General features: G+C 49.9%; 1 protein-coding gene across 1 annotated transcript in view; it reads left to right on the forward strand.

The window, feature by feature from the left end:
• Positions 1 to 18,200, forward strand: part of LOC110513475 (intermembrane lipid transfer protein VPS13B) — a gene marked incomplete at its 3' end in the record, with an annotated part of 690,119 nt that overhangs the window by 671,799 nt on the left and 120 nt on the right. The window contains 1 exon segment of the mRNA XM_090228566.1: positions 18,061 to 18,200. This exon segment is cut by the window's right edge and continues 120 nt beyond it. Within this exon segment, the coding sequence (XP_090084692.1) occupies positions 18,061 to 18,200 (140 nt within the window).

Below are 18,200 nucleotides of genomic sequence, written 5' to 3' on the forward strand. Positions count from 1 at the left end.
TAGGTTAGTAGATAGGTGAGGTAAAGGACCTGCCTGGTGTGGTTGAATCAGACCTTTAGGTTAGTAGATAGGTGAGGTAAAGGACCTGCCTGGTGTGGGTTGATTCAGACCTTTAGATAGGTGAGGTAAAGGACCTACCTGGTGTGGTTGATTCAGACCTTTAGGTTAGTAGATAGGTGAGGTAAAGGACCTGCCTGGTGTGGGTTGATTCAGACCTTTAGGTTAGTAGATAGGTGAGGTAAAGGACCTGTCTGGTGTGGGTTGATTCAGACCTTTAGGTTAGTAGATAGGTGAGGTAAAGGACCTGCCTGGTGTGGGTTGATTCAGACCTTTAGATAGGTGAGGTAAAGGACCTGCCTGGTGTGGGTTGATTCAGACCTTTAGGTTAGTAGATAGGTGAGGTAAAGGACCTGCCTGGTGTGGGTTGATTCAGACCTTTAGGTTAGTAGATAGGTGAGGTAAAGGACCTGCCTGGTGTGGGTTGATTCAGACCTTTAGGTTAGTAGATAGGTGAGGTAAAGGACCTGCCTGGTGTGGGTTGATTCAGACCTTTAGGTTAGTAGATAGGTGAGGTAAAGGACCTGCCTGGTGTGGGTTGATTCAGACCTTTAGGTTAGTAGATAGGTGAGGTAAAGGACCTGCCTGGTGTGGGTTGATTCAGACCTTTAGGTTAGTAGATAGGTGAGGTAAAGGACCTGCCTGGTGTGGGTTGATTCAGACCTTTAGGTTAGTAGATAGGTGAGGTAAAGGACCTGCCTGGTGTGGGTTGATTCAGACCTTTAGGTTAGTAGATAGGTGAGGTAAAGGACCTGCCTGGTGTGGGTTGATTCAGACCTTTAGGTTAGTAGATAGGTGAGGTAAAGGACCTGCCTGGTGTGGGTGATTCAGACCTTTAGGTTAGTAGATAGGTGAGGTAAAGGACCAGCCTGGTGTGGTTGATTCAGACCTTTAGGTTAGTAGATAGGTGAGGTAAAGGACCTGCCTGGTGTGGGTTGATTCAGACCTTTAGGTTAGTAGATAGGTGAGGTAAAGGACCTGTCTGGTGTGGGTTGATTCAGACCTTTAGGTTAGTAGATAGGTGAGGTAAAGGACCTGCCTGGTGTGGGTTGATTCAGACCTTTAGATAGGTGAGGTAAAGGACCTGCCTGGTGTGGGTTGATTCAGACCTTTAGGTTAGTAGATAGGTGAGGTAAAGGACCTGCCTGGTGTGGGTTGATTCAGACCTTTAGGTTAGTAGATAGGTGAGGTAAAGGACCTGCCTGGTGTGGGTTGATTCAGACCTTTAGGTTAGTAGATAGGTGAGGTAAAGGACCTGCCTGGTGTGGGTTGATTCAGACCTTTAGGTTAGTAGATAGGTGAGGTAAAGGACCTGCCTGGTGTGGGTTGATTCAGACCTTTAGGTTAGTAGATAGGTGAGGTAAAGGACCTGCCTGGTGTGGGTTGATTCAGACCTTTAGGTTAGTAGATAGGTGAGGTAAAGGACCTGCCTGGTGTGGGTTGATTCAGACCTTTAGGTTAGTAGATAGGTGAGGTAAAGGACCTGCCTTGTGTGGTTGATTCAGACCTTTAGGTTAGTAGATAGGTGAGGTAAAGGACCTGCCTGGTGTGGTTGATTCAGACCTTTAGGTTAGTAGATAGGTGAGGTAAAGGACCTGCCTGGTGTGGGTTGATTCAGACCTTTAGGTTAGTAGATAGGTGAGGTAAAGGACCTGCCTGGTGTGGTTGATTCAGACCTTTAGGTTAGTAGATAGGTGAGGTAAAGGACCTGCCTGGTGTGGGTTGATTCAGACCTTTAGGTTAGTAGATAGGTGAGGTAAAGGACCTGCCTGGTGTGGTTGATTCAGACCTTTAGGTTAGTAGATAGGTGAGGTAAAGGACCTGCCTGGTGTGGTTGATTCAGACCTTTAGGTTAGTAGATAGGTGAGGTAAAGGACCTGCCTGGTGTGGTTGATTCAGACCTTTAGGTTAGTAGATAGGTGAGGTAAAGGACCTGCCTGGTGTGGTTGATTCAGACCTTTAGGTTAGTAGATAGGTGAGGTAAAGGACCTGTCTGGTGTGGGTTGATTCAGACCTTTAGGTTAGTAGATAGGTGAGGTAAAGGACCCGCCTGGTGTGGGTTGATTCAGACCTTTAGGTTAGTAGATAGGTGAGGTAAAGGACCTGCCTGGTGTGGGTTGATTCAGACCTTTAGGTTAGTAGATAGGTGAGGTAAAGGACCTGCCTGGTGTGGGTTGATTCAGACCTTTAGGTTAGTAGATAGGTGAGGTAAAGGACCTGCCTGGTGTGGGTTGATTCAGACCTTTAGGTTAGTAGATAGGTGAGGTAAAGGACCTGCCTGGTGTGGGTTGATTCAGACCTTTAGGTTAGTAGATAGGTGAGGTAAAGGACCTGCCTGGTGTGGTTGAATCAGACCTTTAGGTTAGTAGATAGGTGAGGTAAAGGACCTGCCTGGTGTGGTTGATTCAGACCTTTAGGTTAGTAGATAGGGGAGGTAAAGGACCTGCCTGGTGGGGTTGATTCAGACCTTTAGGTTAGTAGATAGGTGAGGTAAAGGACCTGCCTGGTGTGGGTTGATTCAGACCTTTAGGTTAGTAGATAGGTGAGGTAAAGGACCTGCCTGGTGTGGTTGAATCAGACCTTTAGGTTAGTAGATAGGTGAGGTAAAGGACCTGCCTGGTGTGGGTTGATTCAGACCTTTAGATAGGTGAGGTAAAGGACCTACCTGGTGTGGTTGATTCAGACCTTTAGGTTAGTAGATAGGTGAGGTAAAGGACCTGCCTGGTGTGGGTTGATTCAGACCTTTAGGTTAGTAGATAGGTGAGGTAAAGGACCTGCCTGGTGTGGGTTGATTCAGACCTTTAGGTTAGTAGATAGGTGAGGTAAAGGACCTGCCTGGTGTGGTTGATTCAGACCTTTAGGTTAGTAGATAGGTGAGGTAAAGGACCTGCCTGGTGTGGTTGATTCAGACCTTTAGGTTAGTAGATAGGTGAGGTAAAGGACCTGCCTGGTGTGGTTGATTCAGACCTTTAGGTTAGTAGATAGGTGAGGTAAAGGACCTGCCTGGTGTGGTTGATTCAGACCTTTAGGTTAGTAGATAGGTGAGGTAAAGGACCTGTCTGGTGTGGGTTGATTCAGACCTTTAGGTTAGTAGATAGGTGAGGTAAAGGACCTGCCTGGTGTGGGTTGATTCAGACCTTTAGGTTAGTAGATAGGTGAGGTAAAGGACCTGCCTGGTGTGGTTGATTCAGACCTTTAGGTTAGTAGATAGGGGAGGTAAAGGACCTGCCTGGTGGGGTTGTTTCGGACCTTTAGGTTAGTAGATAGGTGAGGTAAAGGACCTGCCTGGTGTGGGTTGATTCAGACCTTTAGGTTAGTAGATAGGTGAGGTAAAGGACCTGCCTGGTGTGGGTTGATTCAGACCTTTAGGTTAGTAGATAGGTGAGGTAAAGGACCTGCCTGGTGTGGGTTGATTCAGACCTTTAGGTTAGTAGATAGGTGAGGTAAAGGACCTGCCTGGTGTGGGTTGATTCAGACCTTTAGGTTAGTAGATAGGTGAGGTAAAGGACCTGTCTGGTGTGGGTTGATTCAGACCTTTAGGTTAGTAGTTGACTCATAGCGTGGGCAGCATTGACTCATCGTGGCGTAAGATGTGATTGGCCTGATCCCTCAGGATTAAATAATGATCTATAACTCAGTGTGGATGTTTCATCTGATTACTTCCCTCATAAATAACGGCCTCCTATCAGCTCCAGTAGAGTAGTTCTGGACACTGAGCCGTGAGGGGGTCTGCCAAGTTGAGGACAGGGAGATTTTGTGTGTGTGTGTGTGTGTCTGTGTGTGTGTGTGTGTGTCTGTGTGTGTGTGTGTGCGTGTGTGCGTGTGCGTGTGTGTGTGCGCGCGTGTGTGTGTGCGTGCGCTGTAGATGGCCTCAGCTGTGACTAATCTGTGTCATACTGGACCTAGTGCCAGCAGCAGATCAATGTGAGTCAGGGGGAAAGAGAGAGAGAGGCAGCAAGAGGAGGAGGATAGGAAAGTCTTGTAGGGGTGTGGAGGAAGAGGAGGAGGATAGGAGAGTCTTGTAGGGGTGTGGAGGAAGAGGCGGAGGAGGAGGATAGGAGAGTCTTGTAGGGGTGTGGAAGAAGAGGAGGAGGAGGATAGGAGAGTCTTGTAGGGGTGTGGAGGAAGGCTGAAGACCAAACCTGATACACCAGGAATTGTACTGAAATATTTCACAGCGTGGGCAGCGTTGACTACCTTCAGATGGACATGCTGCCAAGGAACATTCCTGCCCTCTGTTTCCCTTTTGGTTTCAGACAAAGTAAAGCTTGAATGGGGCTTCCACAGAGAGGTGTGGGTCTGGTAGATTCTACAGTCAGCCAGGTGTGGGTCTGGTAGATTCTACACAGTCAGCCAGGTGTGGGTCTGGTAGATTCTACACAGTCAGCCAGGTGTGGGTCTGGTAGATTCTACACAGTCAGCCAGGTGTGGGTCTGGTAGATTCCACACAGTCAGCCAGGTGTGGGTCTGGTAGATTCTACACAGTCAGCCAGGTGTGGGTCTGGTAGATTCTACACAGTCAGCCAGGTGTGGGTCTGGTAGATTCCATACAGCCAGCCAGGTGTGGGTCTGGTAGATTCCACACAGTCAGCCAGGTGTGGGTCTGGTAGATTCCACACAGCCAGGTGTGGGTCTGGTAGATTCCACACAGCCAGGTGTGGGTCTGGTAGATTCCACACAGCCAGGTGTGGGTCTGGTAGATTCCACACAGTCAGCCAGGTGTGGGTCTGGTAGATTCCACACAGTCAGCCAGGTGTGGGTCTGGTAGATTCCACACAGTCAGCCAGGTGTGGGTCTGGTAGATTCCACACAGTCAGCCAGATGTGGGTCTGGTAGATTCCACACAGTCAGCCAGGTGTGGGTCTGGTAGATTCCACACAGCCAGGTGTGGGTCTGGTAGATTCTACACAGTCAGCCAGGTGTGGGTCTGGTAGATTCTACATAGTCAGCCTGGTGTGGGTATGGTAGATTCTACACAGTCAGCCAGGTGTGGGTCTGGTAGATTCCATACAGTCAGCCAGGTGTGGGTCTGGTAGATTCTACACAGTCAGCCAGGTGTGGGTCTGGTAGATTCCATACAGTCAGCCAGGTGTGGGTCTGGTAGATTCTACACAGTCAGCCAGGTGTGGGTCTGGTAGATTCCACACAGTCAGCCAGATGTGGGTCTGGTAGATTCCACACAGTCAGCCAGGTGTGGGTCTGGTAGATTCCACACAGTCAGCCAGATGTGGGTCTGGTAGATTCCACACAGTCAGCCAGGTGTGGGTCTGGTAGATTCCACACAGCCAGGTGTGGGTCTGGTAGATTCTACACAGTCAGCCAGGTGTGGGTCTGGTAGATTCTACATAGTCAGCCTGGTGTGGGTATGGTAGATTCTACACAGTCAGCCAGGTGTGGGTCTGGTAGATTCCATACAGTCAGCCAGGTGTGGGTCTGGTAGATTCTACACAGTCAGCCAGGTGTGGGTCTGGTAGATTCCATACAGTCAGCCAGGTGTGGGTCTGGTAGATTCTACACAGTCAGCCAGGTGTGGGTCTGGTAGATTCCACACAGTCAGCCAGGTGTGTGGAGACATCAGAGAGGTGTGGGTCTGGTAGATTCCACACAGTCAGCCAGGTGTGGGTCTGGTAGATTCCACACAGTCAGCCAGGTGTGTGGAGACATCAGAGAGGTGTGGGTCTGGTAGATTCCACACAGTCAGCCAGGTGTGTGTCTGGTAGATTCTACACAGTTAGCCAGGTGTGGGTCTGGTAGATTCCACACAGTCAGCCAGGTGTGGGTCTGGTAGATTCTACACAGTCAGCCAGGTGTGGGTCTGGTAGATTCCACACAGCCAGCCAGGTGTGTGGAGACATCAGATAGGTGTGTGTCTGGTAGATTCCATACAGCCAGCCAGGTGTGTGGAGACATCAGAGAGGTGTGGGTCTGGTAGATTCCACACAGTCAGCCAGGTGTGGGTCTGGTAGATTACACACAGCCAGCCAGGTGTGTGGAGACATCAGAGAGGTGTGTGTCTGGAAGATTCCATACAGCCATGCCAGGTGTGTGGAGACATCAGAGAGGTGTGGGTCTGGTAGATTCCACACAGTCAGCCAGGTGTGGGTCTGGTAGATTCTACATAGTCAGCCTGGTGTGGGTATGGTAGATTCTACACAGTCAGCCAGGTGTGGGTCTGGTAGATTCCATACAGTCAGCCAGGTGTGGGTCTGGTAGATTCTACACAGTCAGCCAGGTGTGGGTCTGGTAGATTCCATACAGTCAGCCAGGTGTGGGTCTGGTAGATTCTACACAGTCAGCCAGGTGTGGGTCTGGTAGATTCCACACAGTCAGCCAGGTGTGGGTCTGGTAGATTCCACACAGTCAGCCAGGTGTGGGTCTGGTAGATTCCACACAGCCAGCCAGGTGTGGGTCTGGTAGATTCCACACAGTCAGCCAGGTGTGTGGAGACATCAGAGAGGTGTGGGTCTGGTAGATTCCACACAGTCAGCCAGGTGTGGGTCTGGTAGATTCCACACAGTCAGCCAGGTGTGTGGAGACATCAGAGAGGTGTGGGTCTGGTAGATTCCACACAGTCAGCCAGGTGTGTGTCTGGTAGATTCTACACAGTCAGCCAGGTGTGGGTCTGGTAGATTCCACACAGTCAGCCAGGTGTGGGTCTGGTAGATTCTACACAGTCAGCCAGGTGTGGGTCTGGTAGATTCCACACAGCCAGCCAGGTGTGTGGAGACATCAGATAGGTGTGTGTCTGGTAGATTCCATACAGCCAGCCAGGTGTGTGGAGACATCAGAGAGGTGTGGGTCTGGTAGATTCCACACAGTCAGCCAGGTGTGGGTCTGGTAGATTCCACACAGCCAGCCAGGTGTGTGGAGACATCAGAGAGGTGTGTGTCTGGTAGATTCCATACAGCCATGCCAGGTGTGTGGAGACATCAGAGAGGTGTGGGTCTGGTAGATTCCACACAGCCAGCCAGGTGTGGGTCTGGTAGATTCCATACAGCCAGCCAGGTGTGGGTCTGGTAGATTCCACACAGCCAGGTGTGGGTCTGGTAGATTCCATACAGCCAGTCAGGTGTGGGTCTGGTAGATTCCACACAGTCAGCCAGGTGTGGGTCTGGTAGATTCCACACAGCCAGCCAGGTGTGGGTCTGGTAGATTCCATACAGCCAGCCAGGTGTGGGTCTGGTAGATTCCACACAGTCAGCCAGGTGTGGGTCTGGTAGATTCCATACAGCCAGCCAGGTGTGGGTCTGGTAGATTCCACACAGTCAGCCAGGTGTGGGTCTGGTAGATTCCACACAGTCAGCCAGGTGTGGGTCTGGTAGATTCCACACAGTCAGCCAGGTGTGGGTCTGGTAGATTCCACACAGCCAGCCAGGTGTGTGGAGACATCAGAGAGGTGTGTGTCTGGTAGATTCCATACAGTCAGCCAGGTGTGTGGAGACATCAGAGAGGTGTGGGTCTGGTAGATTCCACACAGCCAGCCAGGTGTGTGTCTGGTAGATTCCACACAGCCAGCCAGGTGTGGGTCTGGTAGATTCCACACAGCCAGCCAGGTGTGGGTCTGGTAGATTCTACACAGCCAGCCAGGTGTGTGGAGACATCAGAGAGGTGTGGGTCTGGTAGATTCCACACAGCCAGCCAGGTGTGGGTCTGGTAGATTCCACACAGTCAGCCAGGTGTGGGTCTGGTAGATTCTACACAGCCAGCCAGGTGTGTGGAGACATCAGAGAGGTGTGGGTCTGGTAGATTCCATACAGCCAGCCAGGTGTGTGGAGACATCAGAGAGGTGTGGGTCTGGTAGATTCCACACTGCCAGCCAGGTGTGGGTCTGGTAGATTCCATACAGCCAGCCAGGTGTGTGGAGACATCAGAGAGGTGTGGGTCTGGTAGATTCCATACAGCCAGCCAGGTGTGTGGAGACATCAGAGAGGTGTGGGTCTGGTAGATTCCACACTGCCAGCCAGGTGTGGGTCTGGTAGATTCCATACAGCCAGCCAGGTATGGGTCTGGTAGATTCCACACAGTCAGCCCGGTGTGGGTCTGGTAGATTCTACACAGCCAGCCAGGTGTGTGGAGACATCAGAGAGGTGTGGGTCTAGTAGATTCCACACAGCCAGCCAGGTGTGGGTCTGGTAGATTCCATACAGCCAGCCAGGTGTGGGTCTGGTAGATTCCACACAGTCAGCCAGGTGTGGGTCTGGTAGATTCCACACAGTCAGCCAGGTGTGGGTCTGGTAGATTCTACACAGTCAGCCAGGTGTGGGTCTGGTAGATTCTACACAGTCAGCCAGGTGTGGGTCTGGTAGATTCCATACAGTCAGCCAGGTGTGGGTCTGGTAGATTCCACACAGTCAGCCAGGTGTGGGTCTGGTAGATTCCACACAGTCAGCCAGGTGTGGGTCTGGTAGATTCCACACAGTCAGCCAGGTGTGGGTCTGGTAGATTCCACACAGCCAGCCAGGTGTGGGTCTGGTAGATTCCACACAGTCAGCCAGGTGTGTGGAGACATCAGAGAGGTGTGGGTCTGGTAGATTCCACACAGTCAGCCAGGTGTGGGTCTGGTAGATTCCACACAGTCAGCCAGGTGTGTGGAGACATCAGAGAGGTGTGGGTCTGGTAGATTCCACACAGTCAGCCAGGTGTGTGTCTGGTAGATTCTACACAGTCAGCCAGGTGTGGGTCTGGTAGATTCCACACAGTCAGCCAGGTGTGGGTCTGGTAGATTCTACACAGTCAGCCAGGTGTGGGTCTGGTAGATTCCACACAGCCAGCCAGGTGTGTGGAGACATCAGATAGGTGTGTGTCTGGTAGATTCCATACAGCCAGCCAGGTGTGTGGAGACATCAGAGAGGTGTGGGTCTGGTAGATTCCACACAGTCAGCCAGGTGTGGGTCTGGTAGATTCCACACAGCCAGCCAGGTGTGTGGAGACATCAGAGAGGTGTGTGTCTGGTAGATTCCATACAGCCATGCCAGGTGTGTGGAGACATCAGAGAGGTGTGGGTCTGGTAGATTCCACACAGCCAGCCAGGTGTGGGTCTGGTAGATTCCATACAGCCAGCCAGGTGTGGGTCTGGTAGATTCCACACAGCCAGGTGTGGGTCTGGTAGATTCCATACAGCCAGTCAGGTGTGGGTCTGGTAGATTCCACACAGTCAGCCAGGTGTGGGTCTGGTAGATTCCACACAGCCAGCCAGGTGTGGGTCTGGTAGATTCCATACAGCCAGCCAGGTGTGGGTCTGGTAGATTCCACACAGTCAGCCAGGTGTGGGTCTGGTAGATTCCATACAGCCAGCCAGGTGTGGGTCTGGTAGATTCCACACAGTCAGCCAGGTGTGGGTCTGGTAGATTCCACACAGTCAGCCAGGTGTGGGTCTGGTAGATTCCACACAGTCAGCCAGGTGTGGGTCTGGTAGATTCCACACAGCCAGCCAGGTGTGTGGAGACATCAGAGAGGTGTGTGTCTGGTAGATTCCATACAGTCAGCCAGGTGTGTGGAGACATCAGAGAGGTGTGGGTCTGGTAGATTCCACACAGCCAGCCAGGTGTGTGTCTGGTAGATTCCACACAGCCAGCCAGGTGTGGGTCTGGTAGATTCCACACAGCCAGCCAGGTGTGGGTCTGGTAGATTCTACACAGCCAGCCAGGTGTGTGGAGACATCAGAGAGGTGTGGGTCTGGTAGATTCCACACAGCCAGCCAGGTGTGGGTCTGGTAGATTCCACACAGTCAGCCAGGTGTGGGTCTGGTAGATTCTACACAGCCAGCCAGGTGTGTGGAGACATCAGAGAGGTGTGGGTCTGGTAGATTCCATACAGCCAGCCAGGTGTGTGGAGACATCAGAGAGGTGTGGGTCTGGTAGATTCCACACTGCCAGCCAGGTGTGGGTCTGGTAGATTCCATACAGCCAGCCAGGTGTGTGGAGACATCAGAGAGGTGTGGGTCTGGTAGATTCCATACAGCCAGCCAGGTGTGTGGAGACATCAGAGAGGTGTGGGTCTGGTAGATTCCACACTGCCAGCCAGGTGTGGGTCTGGTAGATTCCATACAGCCAGCCAGGTATGGGTCTGGTAGATTCCACACAGTCAGCCCGGTGTGGGTCTGGTAGATTCTACACAGCCAGCCAGGTGTGTGGAGACATCAGAGAGGTGTGGGTCTAGTAGATTCCACACAGCCAGCCAGGTGTGGGTCTGGTAGATTCCATACAGCCAGCCAGGTGTGGGTCTGGTAGATTCCACACAGTCAGCCAGGTGTGGGTCTGGTAGATTCCACACAGTCAGCCAGGTGTGGGTCTGGTAGATTCCACACAGTCAGCCAGGTGTGGGTCTGGTAGATTCCATACAGCCAGCCAGGTGTGGGTCTGGTAGATTCCACATGTAACGGATGTGAAACGGCTAGCTTAGTTAGCGTGGGCGCTAAATAGCGTTTCAATCAGTGACGTCACTTGCTCTGAGACCTTGAAGTAGTAGTTCAGGTGTGTGGAGACATCAGAGAGGTGTGGGTCTGGTAGATTCCATACAGCCAGCCAGGTGTGTGGAGACATCAGAGAGGTGTGGGTCTGGTAGATTCCACACAGCAAGTCAGGTGTGGGTCTGGTAGATTCTACACAGCCAGCCAGGTGTGTGGAGACATCAGAGAGGTGTGTGTCTGGTAGATTCTACACAGCCAGCCAGGTGTGTGGAGACATCAGAGAGGTGTGGATCTGATTGAACCAGGCCATTAGATCCTGATTGGACCAGGGGACAGGGGTTGGGAGGGAGGGAGATTTTAACCATCCCCAGCCCCACAACCAGCCCCAGCCTCAAACCAATTTACCCCAGGCAGGCCTACCCCCCAGCCTCAAACCAACTTACCCCAGGCAGGCTTACCCCCCCCAGCCTCAAACCAACTTACCCCAGGCAGGCCTACACCCCCAAGCCTCAAACCAACTTACCCCAGGCAGGCCTACCCCCCAGCCTTAAACCAACTTACCCCAGGCAGGCTTACCCCCCCAGCCTCAAACCAACTTACCCCAGGCAGGCCTACCCCCCAACTCCAAACCCAGCCTTCTCCCCCTCTCTCCCTATCCTTTCCCTATCCTCTCCCCCTCGCTCCCTATCCTCTCCCTATCCTCTCTCCCTATCCTCTCCCTATCCTCTCCCTATCCTCTCCCTATCCTCTCTCCCTATCCTCTCCCCCCCTCTCCCCCTCTCTCCCTATCCTCTCTCCCTATCCTCTCCCCCTCTCTCCCTATCCTCTCCCCCCCTCTCCCCCTCTCTCCCTATCCTCTCCCTATCCTCTCCCCAGGGAAGTGGCTTTAGGGTTTAGCCACAGTAAAACACAGTAGTATTTACACACTCTACTTTCTCACAGAACACCAAATGTGCACTTAGGAAATCACGAGGGAGCAGGGCTTTTTTCTGTTCCTGTTTGAATGATCCAGCTCGTCTTTACCCCCCCCCCCCCCCCCCCCCGGAGTAGAGAAGATAGATCCATCGCTAGTTAAAGACAGATCAGGTTTCTGTCCCCCCCCCCCACCCACCCCCCGGGGTAGAGAAGATAGATCCATCGCTAGTTAAAGACAGATCAGGTTTCTGTTCCCAGCAGATGTACCAGGGTTCTGACGGCCCCGTACAGGAAACAGGGGGCTTTAGGTACCGTCGTTGTTCCTTGATCTATTTTATTGTCTGGTTTTTAACCATTGTCTTACCACCAACTTCTGCGTGGCAAGGATCCAATTCCACGTGATTAGAAGTTTCTCTCCCGTCTACAATTACCGTCTCTAGTTTGTCACGTCTAGCGTAGATCTGTGTGACATAGAGAGGCCCATATATGCCTACGTAACCAGGACTAATGTGGGTACAGGCAGCAGGAGGAGTAATGTAGTATGTGACCGGATTATAGAAATTGATATTCTGGTGTCTGCTGGGACGTCGGGGGCTGATTGAGAGAGCTGTCACTTTTTAAAAACCCTGTTTATAACAAGCAGGTTTTTATTGACTATCAACATATCTCAGGAGGTAATATTTGTCCACATAAAGCCGTTTTTTTTATAGAGAGAGAGAGAAGAGGACGATAAGAGGATGAAGATGGCTGTATCGTGTAGCCTAATGAAGAGTCTCTGTTAACCGATACCGATCTTTAAAGAAGGCTTAGCACGGCATCTTAAAGATGTCTGGCAGTTTAGAAGTCAGCGCGTCGAAGTTGAAAGGTCAGCCTCAGATGGCGTTCCTCTATAAAGAGGGCATGGATTTGAACTCGTGCCAGCAGCTGTCCCGTCCGAATGGGGAAAAAACGTCCCGTCCACCAGGTTTAATGAGGTAAAAACTTTCCCATCGGTTTCCAATAGCAACAGCAGAACAGTGTTTTTGGCTGTTAAACTCTGAGCTTTTTTTTTACTGCTGGCCTCCTTTCACAGTCACCCTGGGGTCACTCTGGGGTCACTCTGTCTCAATGGGACGGTGGGGTCTGCTGTGTTGAGGTTGGATTGGTTCATGAGAAGCTCTCTGATGTTGGGGTCTGTTGTGTTGAGGTTGGACTGGTTCATGAGAAGCTCTCTGATGTTGGGGTTTGCTGTGTTGAGGTTGGACTGGTTCATGAGAAGCTCTCTGACGTTGGGGTCTGTTGTGTTGAGGTTGGACTGGTTCATGAGAAGCTCTCTGATGTTGGGGTTTGCTGTGTTGAGGTTGGACTGGTTCATGAGAAGCTCTCTGACGTTGGGGGTCTGTTGTGTTGAGGTTGGACTGGTTCATGAGAAGCTCTCTGATGTTGGGGGTCTGTTGTGTTGAGGTTGGACTGGTTCATGAGAAGCTCTCTGATGTTGGGGGTCTGTTGTGTTGAGGTTGGACTGGTTCATGAGAAGCTCTCTGATGTTGGGGGTCTGTTGTGTTGAGGTTGGACTGGTTCATGAGAAGCTCTCTGATGTTGGGGGTCTGCTGTGTTGATGTTGGACTGGTTCATGAGAAGCTCTCTGATGTTGGGGTCTGTTGTGTGGAGGTTGGACTGGTTCATGAGAAGTTCTCTGACGTTGGGGTCTGCTGTGTTGAGGTTGGATTGGTTCATGAGAAGCTCTCTGATGTTGGGGTCTGTTGTGTTGAGGTTGGACTGGTTCATGAGAAGCTCTCTGATGTTGGGGTCTGTTGTGTTGAGGTTGGACTGGTTCATGAGAAGCTCTCTGATGTTGGGGTTTGCTGTGTTGAGGTTGGACTGGTTCACGAGAAGCTCTCTGACGTTGGGGGTCTGCTGTGTTGAGGTTGGACTGGTTCATGAGAAGCTCTCTGATGTTGGGGGTCTGCTGTGTTGAGGTTGGACTGGTTCATGAGAAGCTCTCTGACGTTGGGGTCTGTTGTGTTGAGGTTGGATTGGTTCATGAGAAGCTCTCTGACGTTGGGGTCTGCTGTGATGAGGTTGGACTGGTTCATGAGAAGCTCTCTGATGTTGGGGTTTGCTGTGTTGAGGTTGGACTGGTTCATGAGAAGCTCTCTGACGTTGGGGTCTGTTGTGTTGAGGTTGTACTGGTTCGTGAGAAGCTCTCTGACGTCGGGGTCTGTTGTGTTGAGGTTGGACTGGTTCATGAGAAGTTCTCTGACGTTGGGGTCTGCTGTGTTGAGGTTGGACTGGTTCATGAGAAGCTCTCTGATGTTGGGGGTCTGTTGTGTTGAGGTTGGACTGGTTCATGAGAAGCTCTCTGATGTTGGGGGTCTGCTGTGTTGAGGTTGGACTGGTTCATGAGAAGCTCTCTGATGTTGGGGGTCTGTTGTGTTGATGTTGGACTGGTTCATGAGAAGCTCTCTGATGTTGGGGGTCTGTTGTGTTGAGGTTGGACTGGTTCATGAGAAGCTCTCTGACGTTGGGGGTCTGATGTGTTGAGGTTGGACTGGTTCATGAGAAGCTCTCTGATGTTGGGGGTCTGTTGTGTTGAGGTTGGACTGGTTCATGAGAAGCTCTCTGACGTTGGGGGTCTGCTGTGTTGAGGTTGGACTGGTTCATGAGAAGCTCTCTGACGTTGGGGGTCTGTTGTGTTGAGGTTGGACTGGTTCATGAGAAGCTCTCTGACGTTGGGGTCTGTTGTGTTGAGGTTGGACTGGTTCATGAGAAGCTCTCTGACGTTGGGGTCTGTTGTGTTGAGGTTGGACTGGTTCATGAGAAGCTCTCTGATGTTGGGTGTGGTGGAGGGGGGGTGGACTGGTTCATGAGAAGCTCTCTGATGTTGGGGGTCTGTTGTGTTGAGGTTGTACTGGTTCATGAGAAGCTCTCTGACGTTGGGGTCTGTTGTGTTGGGTGTGGTGTGGTGGAGGGGGGGGGGGGGGGTGGATGTGTTTGGAAAAGTTTCAAGTAATTCACAGACCTCGGTCGTTGAGCTGTTTTGGAATTGCGTACTCTTTAACTTTTAGTGTGTTTGAGAAGCCCTCTCCAAAGCCCAGTGTTCTCAATAAAAAGAGGAATGGGAAATTGAGGACCTAACTCAGTTGCACAACGGAATGCATTCAACCGAAATGAGTCGTCCACATTTAACCCCTTTTGAATCAGTGGTACGGTGGGCCTGACTTGTTCAACATCTATCGGTCCCCCGGATACAGACTCAGATACATGGTATAGTGTAGTGTGTATATTGTAGTCAGTGAGAGAGACTCAGATACATGGTATAGTGTAGTGTGTATATTGTAGTCAGTCAGAGAGAGAGAGACTCAGATACATGGTATAATGTTGTGTGTATATTGTAGTCAGAGAGACTCAGATACATGGTATAGTGTAGTGTGTATATTGTAGAGAGAGACTCAGATACATGGTATAGTGTAGTGTGTATATTGTAGAGAGAGACTCAGATACATGGTATAGTGTAGTGTGTATATTGTAGAGAGAGACTCAGATACATGGTATAGTGTAGTGTGTATATTGTAGAGAGAGACTCAGATACATGGTATAGTGTAGTGTGTATATTGTAGAGAGAGACTCAGATACATGGTATAGTGTAGTGTGTATATTGTAGAGAGAGACTCAGATACATGGTATAGTGTAGTGTGTATATTGTAGAGAGAGACTCAGATACATGGTATAGTGTTGTGTGTATATTGTAGAGAGAGACTCAGATACATGGTATAGTGTAGTGTGTATATTGTAGTCAGTGAGAGAGAGACTCAGATACATGGTATAGTGTAGTGTGTATATTGTAGAGAGAGCCTCAGATACATGGTATAGTGTTGTGTGTATATTGTAGAGAGAGACTCAGATACATGGTATAGTGTAGTGTGTATATTGTAGAGAGAGACTCAGATACATGGTATAGTGTTGTGTGTATATTGTAGTCAGTGAGAGAGAGACTCAGATACATGGTATAGTGTAGTGTGTATATTGTAGAGAGAGCCTCAGATACATGGTATAGTGTAGTGTGTATATTGTAGTGAGAGACTCAGATACATGGTATAGTGTTGTGTGTATATTGTAGAGAGAGACTCAGATACATGGTATAGTGTAGTGTGTATATTGTAGAGAGAGACTCAGATACATGGTATAGTGTAGTGTGTATATTGTAGAGAGAGACTCAGATACATGGTATAGTGTAGTGTGTATATTGTAGAGAGAGCCTCAGATACATGGTATAGTGTTGTGTGTATATTGTAGAGAGAGACTCAGATACATGGTATAGTGTAGTGTGTATATTGTAGTCAGTGAGAGAGAGACTCAGATACATGGTATAGTGTTGTGTGTATATTGTAGAGAGAGACTCAGATACATGGTATAGTGTTGTGTGTATATTGTAGTCAGTGAGAGAGACTCAGATACATGGTATAGTGTAGTGTGTATATTGTAGTCAGTCAGAGAGAGAGAGACTCAGATACATGGTATAGTGTTGTGTGTATATTGTAGTCAGTGAGAGAGACTCAGATACATGGTATAGTGTAGTGTGTATATTGTAGTGAGAGACTCAGATACATGGTATAGTGTAGTGTGTATATTGTAGAGAGAGACTCAGATACATGGTATAGTGTAGTGTGTATATTGTAGAGAGAGACTCAGATACATGGTATAGTGTTGTGTGTATATTGTAGAGAGAGCCTCAGATACATGGTATAGTGTAGTGTGTATATTGTAGAGAGAGACTCAGATACATGGTATAGTGTAGTGTGTATATTGTAGAGAGAGACTCAGATACATGGTATAGTGTTGTGTGTATATTGTAGAGAGAGACTCAGATACATGGTATAATGTTGTGTGTACATTGTAGTCAGTCAGAGAGAGAGAGACTCAGATACATGGTATAGTGTAGTGTGTATATTGTAGAGAGAGACTCAGATACATGGTATAGTGTTGTGTGTATATTGTAGAGAGAGACTCAGATACATGGTATAGTGTTGTGTGTATATTGTAGAGAGAGACTCAGATACATGGTATAGTGTTGTGTGTATATTGTAGTCAGTGAGAGAGAGACTCAGATACATGGTATAGTGTTGTGTGTATATTGTAGTCAGAGAGAGAGAGACTCAGATACATGGTATAGTGTTGTGTGTATATTGTAGTCAGTGAGAGAGAGACTCAGATACATGGTATAGTGTTGTGTGTATATTGTAGTCAGAGAGAGAGAGACTCAGATACATGGTATAGTGTTGTGTGTATATTGTAGTCAGTGAGAGAGAGACTCAGATACATGGTATAGTGTAGTGTGTATATTGTAGTCAGTGAGAGAGAGACTCAGATACATGGTATAGTGTTGTGTGTATATTGTAGTGAGAGACTCAGATACATGGTATAGTGTAGTGTGTATATTGTAGAGAGAGACTCAGATACATGGTATAGTGTAGTGTGTATATTGTAGAGAGAGACTCAGATACATGGTATAGTGTAGTGTGTATATTGTAGAGAGAGACTCAGATACATGGTATAGTGTTGTGTGTATATTGTAGTCAGTGAGAGAGAGACTCAGATACATGGTATAGTGTTGTGTGTATATTGTAGAGAGAGACTCAGATACATGGTATAGTGTTGTGTGTATATTGTAGTCAGTGAGAGAGAGACTCAGATACATGGTATAGTGTTGTGTGTATATTGTAGTCAGAGAGAGAGAGACTCAGATACATGGTATAGTGTTGTGTGTATATTGTAGTCAGTGAGAGAGAGACTCAGATACATGGTATAGTGTAGTGTGTATATTGTAGTCAGTCAGTGAGAGAGAGACCAATTAAAAACAATTAAAACAATTAAGACCAATTAAAAACAATTAAGTCCTGGAACTGGGTCAGGCCTTGACATGGTTAGCACCCCCAACAGAGGCTGTGGTCAGGAGGCTGTGGTCTTTCCAGATATGATGTCACTCTCCCACAAGCCAGGATGTGACGGCCGACCACAACATCTACAGTTGATTGATATACGAGGGGAGCCCCGTGGACACACAGTGCTGAACATGTTTCTCCCCGCCTGACTTTCTCTCTCTCTCTTTTTGCTCCCTCCCTCTCCCCTTCCCTCCCTCCCTCCATCTCTCCCTCTCTGTCTCCCTCGATCTCTCTCTCTGTCTCTCTCCCACCCACCCTCCCTCCTCTCTGTCTGTCTCTCTCTCTCTTTTTGCTCTCTCCCTCTCTGTCTCCCTCCCTCTCCCCTTCCCTCCCTCCCTCTCCCCTTCCCTCCCTCCCTCTCTCTTTCTCTCCCTATCTGTCTCCCTCCCTCTCTCCTTCCTTCCCTCCTTCCTTCCTTCCTTCCCTCCCTCCCTCTCTACCTCTCTCTCTCTCTCTCCCTCTCTCTCTCTCTCTCTCTCCCTCTCTGTCTCCCTCCCTCTCTCCTTCCTTCCTTCCTTCCCTCCCTCCCTCTCTACCTCTCTCTCTCTCTCCCTCTCTATCTCTCTCTCTCTCCCTCTCTGTCTCCTTCCTTCCTTCCCTCCCTCCTTCCCTCCCTCCCTCCCTCCCTCCCTCCCTCCCTCCCTCCCTCCCTCTCTGTCTCTCCCCCTCCCTCCCTCCCTCTCTGTCTCTCCCCCTCCCTCCCTCCCTCCCTCCCTCCCTCCCTCCCTCCCTCCCTCCCTCCCTCCCTCCTCTCTCTAGAACGGGGATGAAGGTGCGGAGGAGTTGTTGATCAGTCACCATGTGCTCTGTAACGACACCCAGGAGACCCTGAGGTTTGGCCAGGTGGACACCGATGAGAACGTCCTGCTGCCCTCCTTACACAGCCACCAGTACAGCTG

This window comes from Oncorhynchus mykiss, unplaced genomic scaffold (assembly GCF_057628025.1).
Source record: "Oncorhynchus mykiss isolate SJ-2025 unplaced genomic scaffold, ASM5762802v1 scaffold93, whole genome shotgun sequence".
NCBI lineage: Eukaryota > Metazoa > Chordata > Actinopteri > Salmoniformes > Salmonidae > Oncorhynchus > Oncorhynchus mykiss.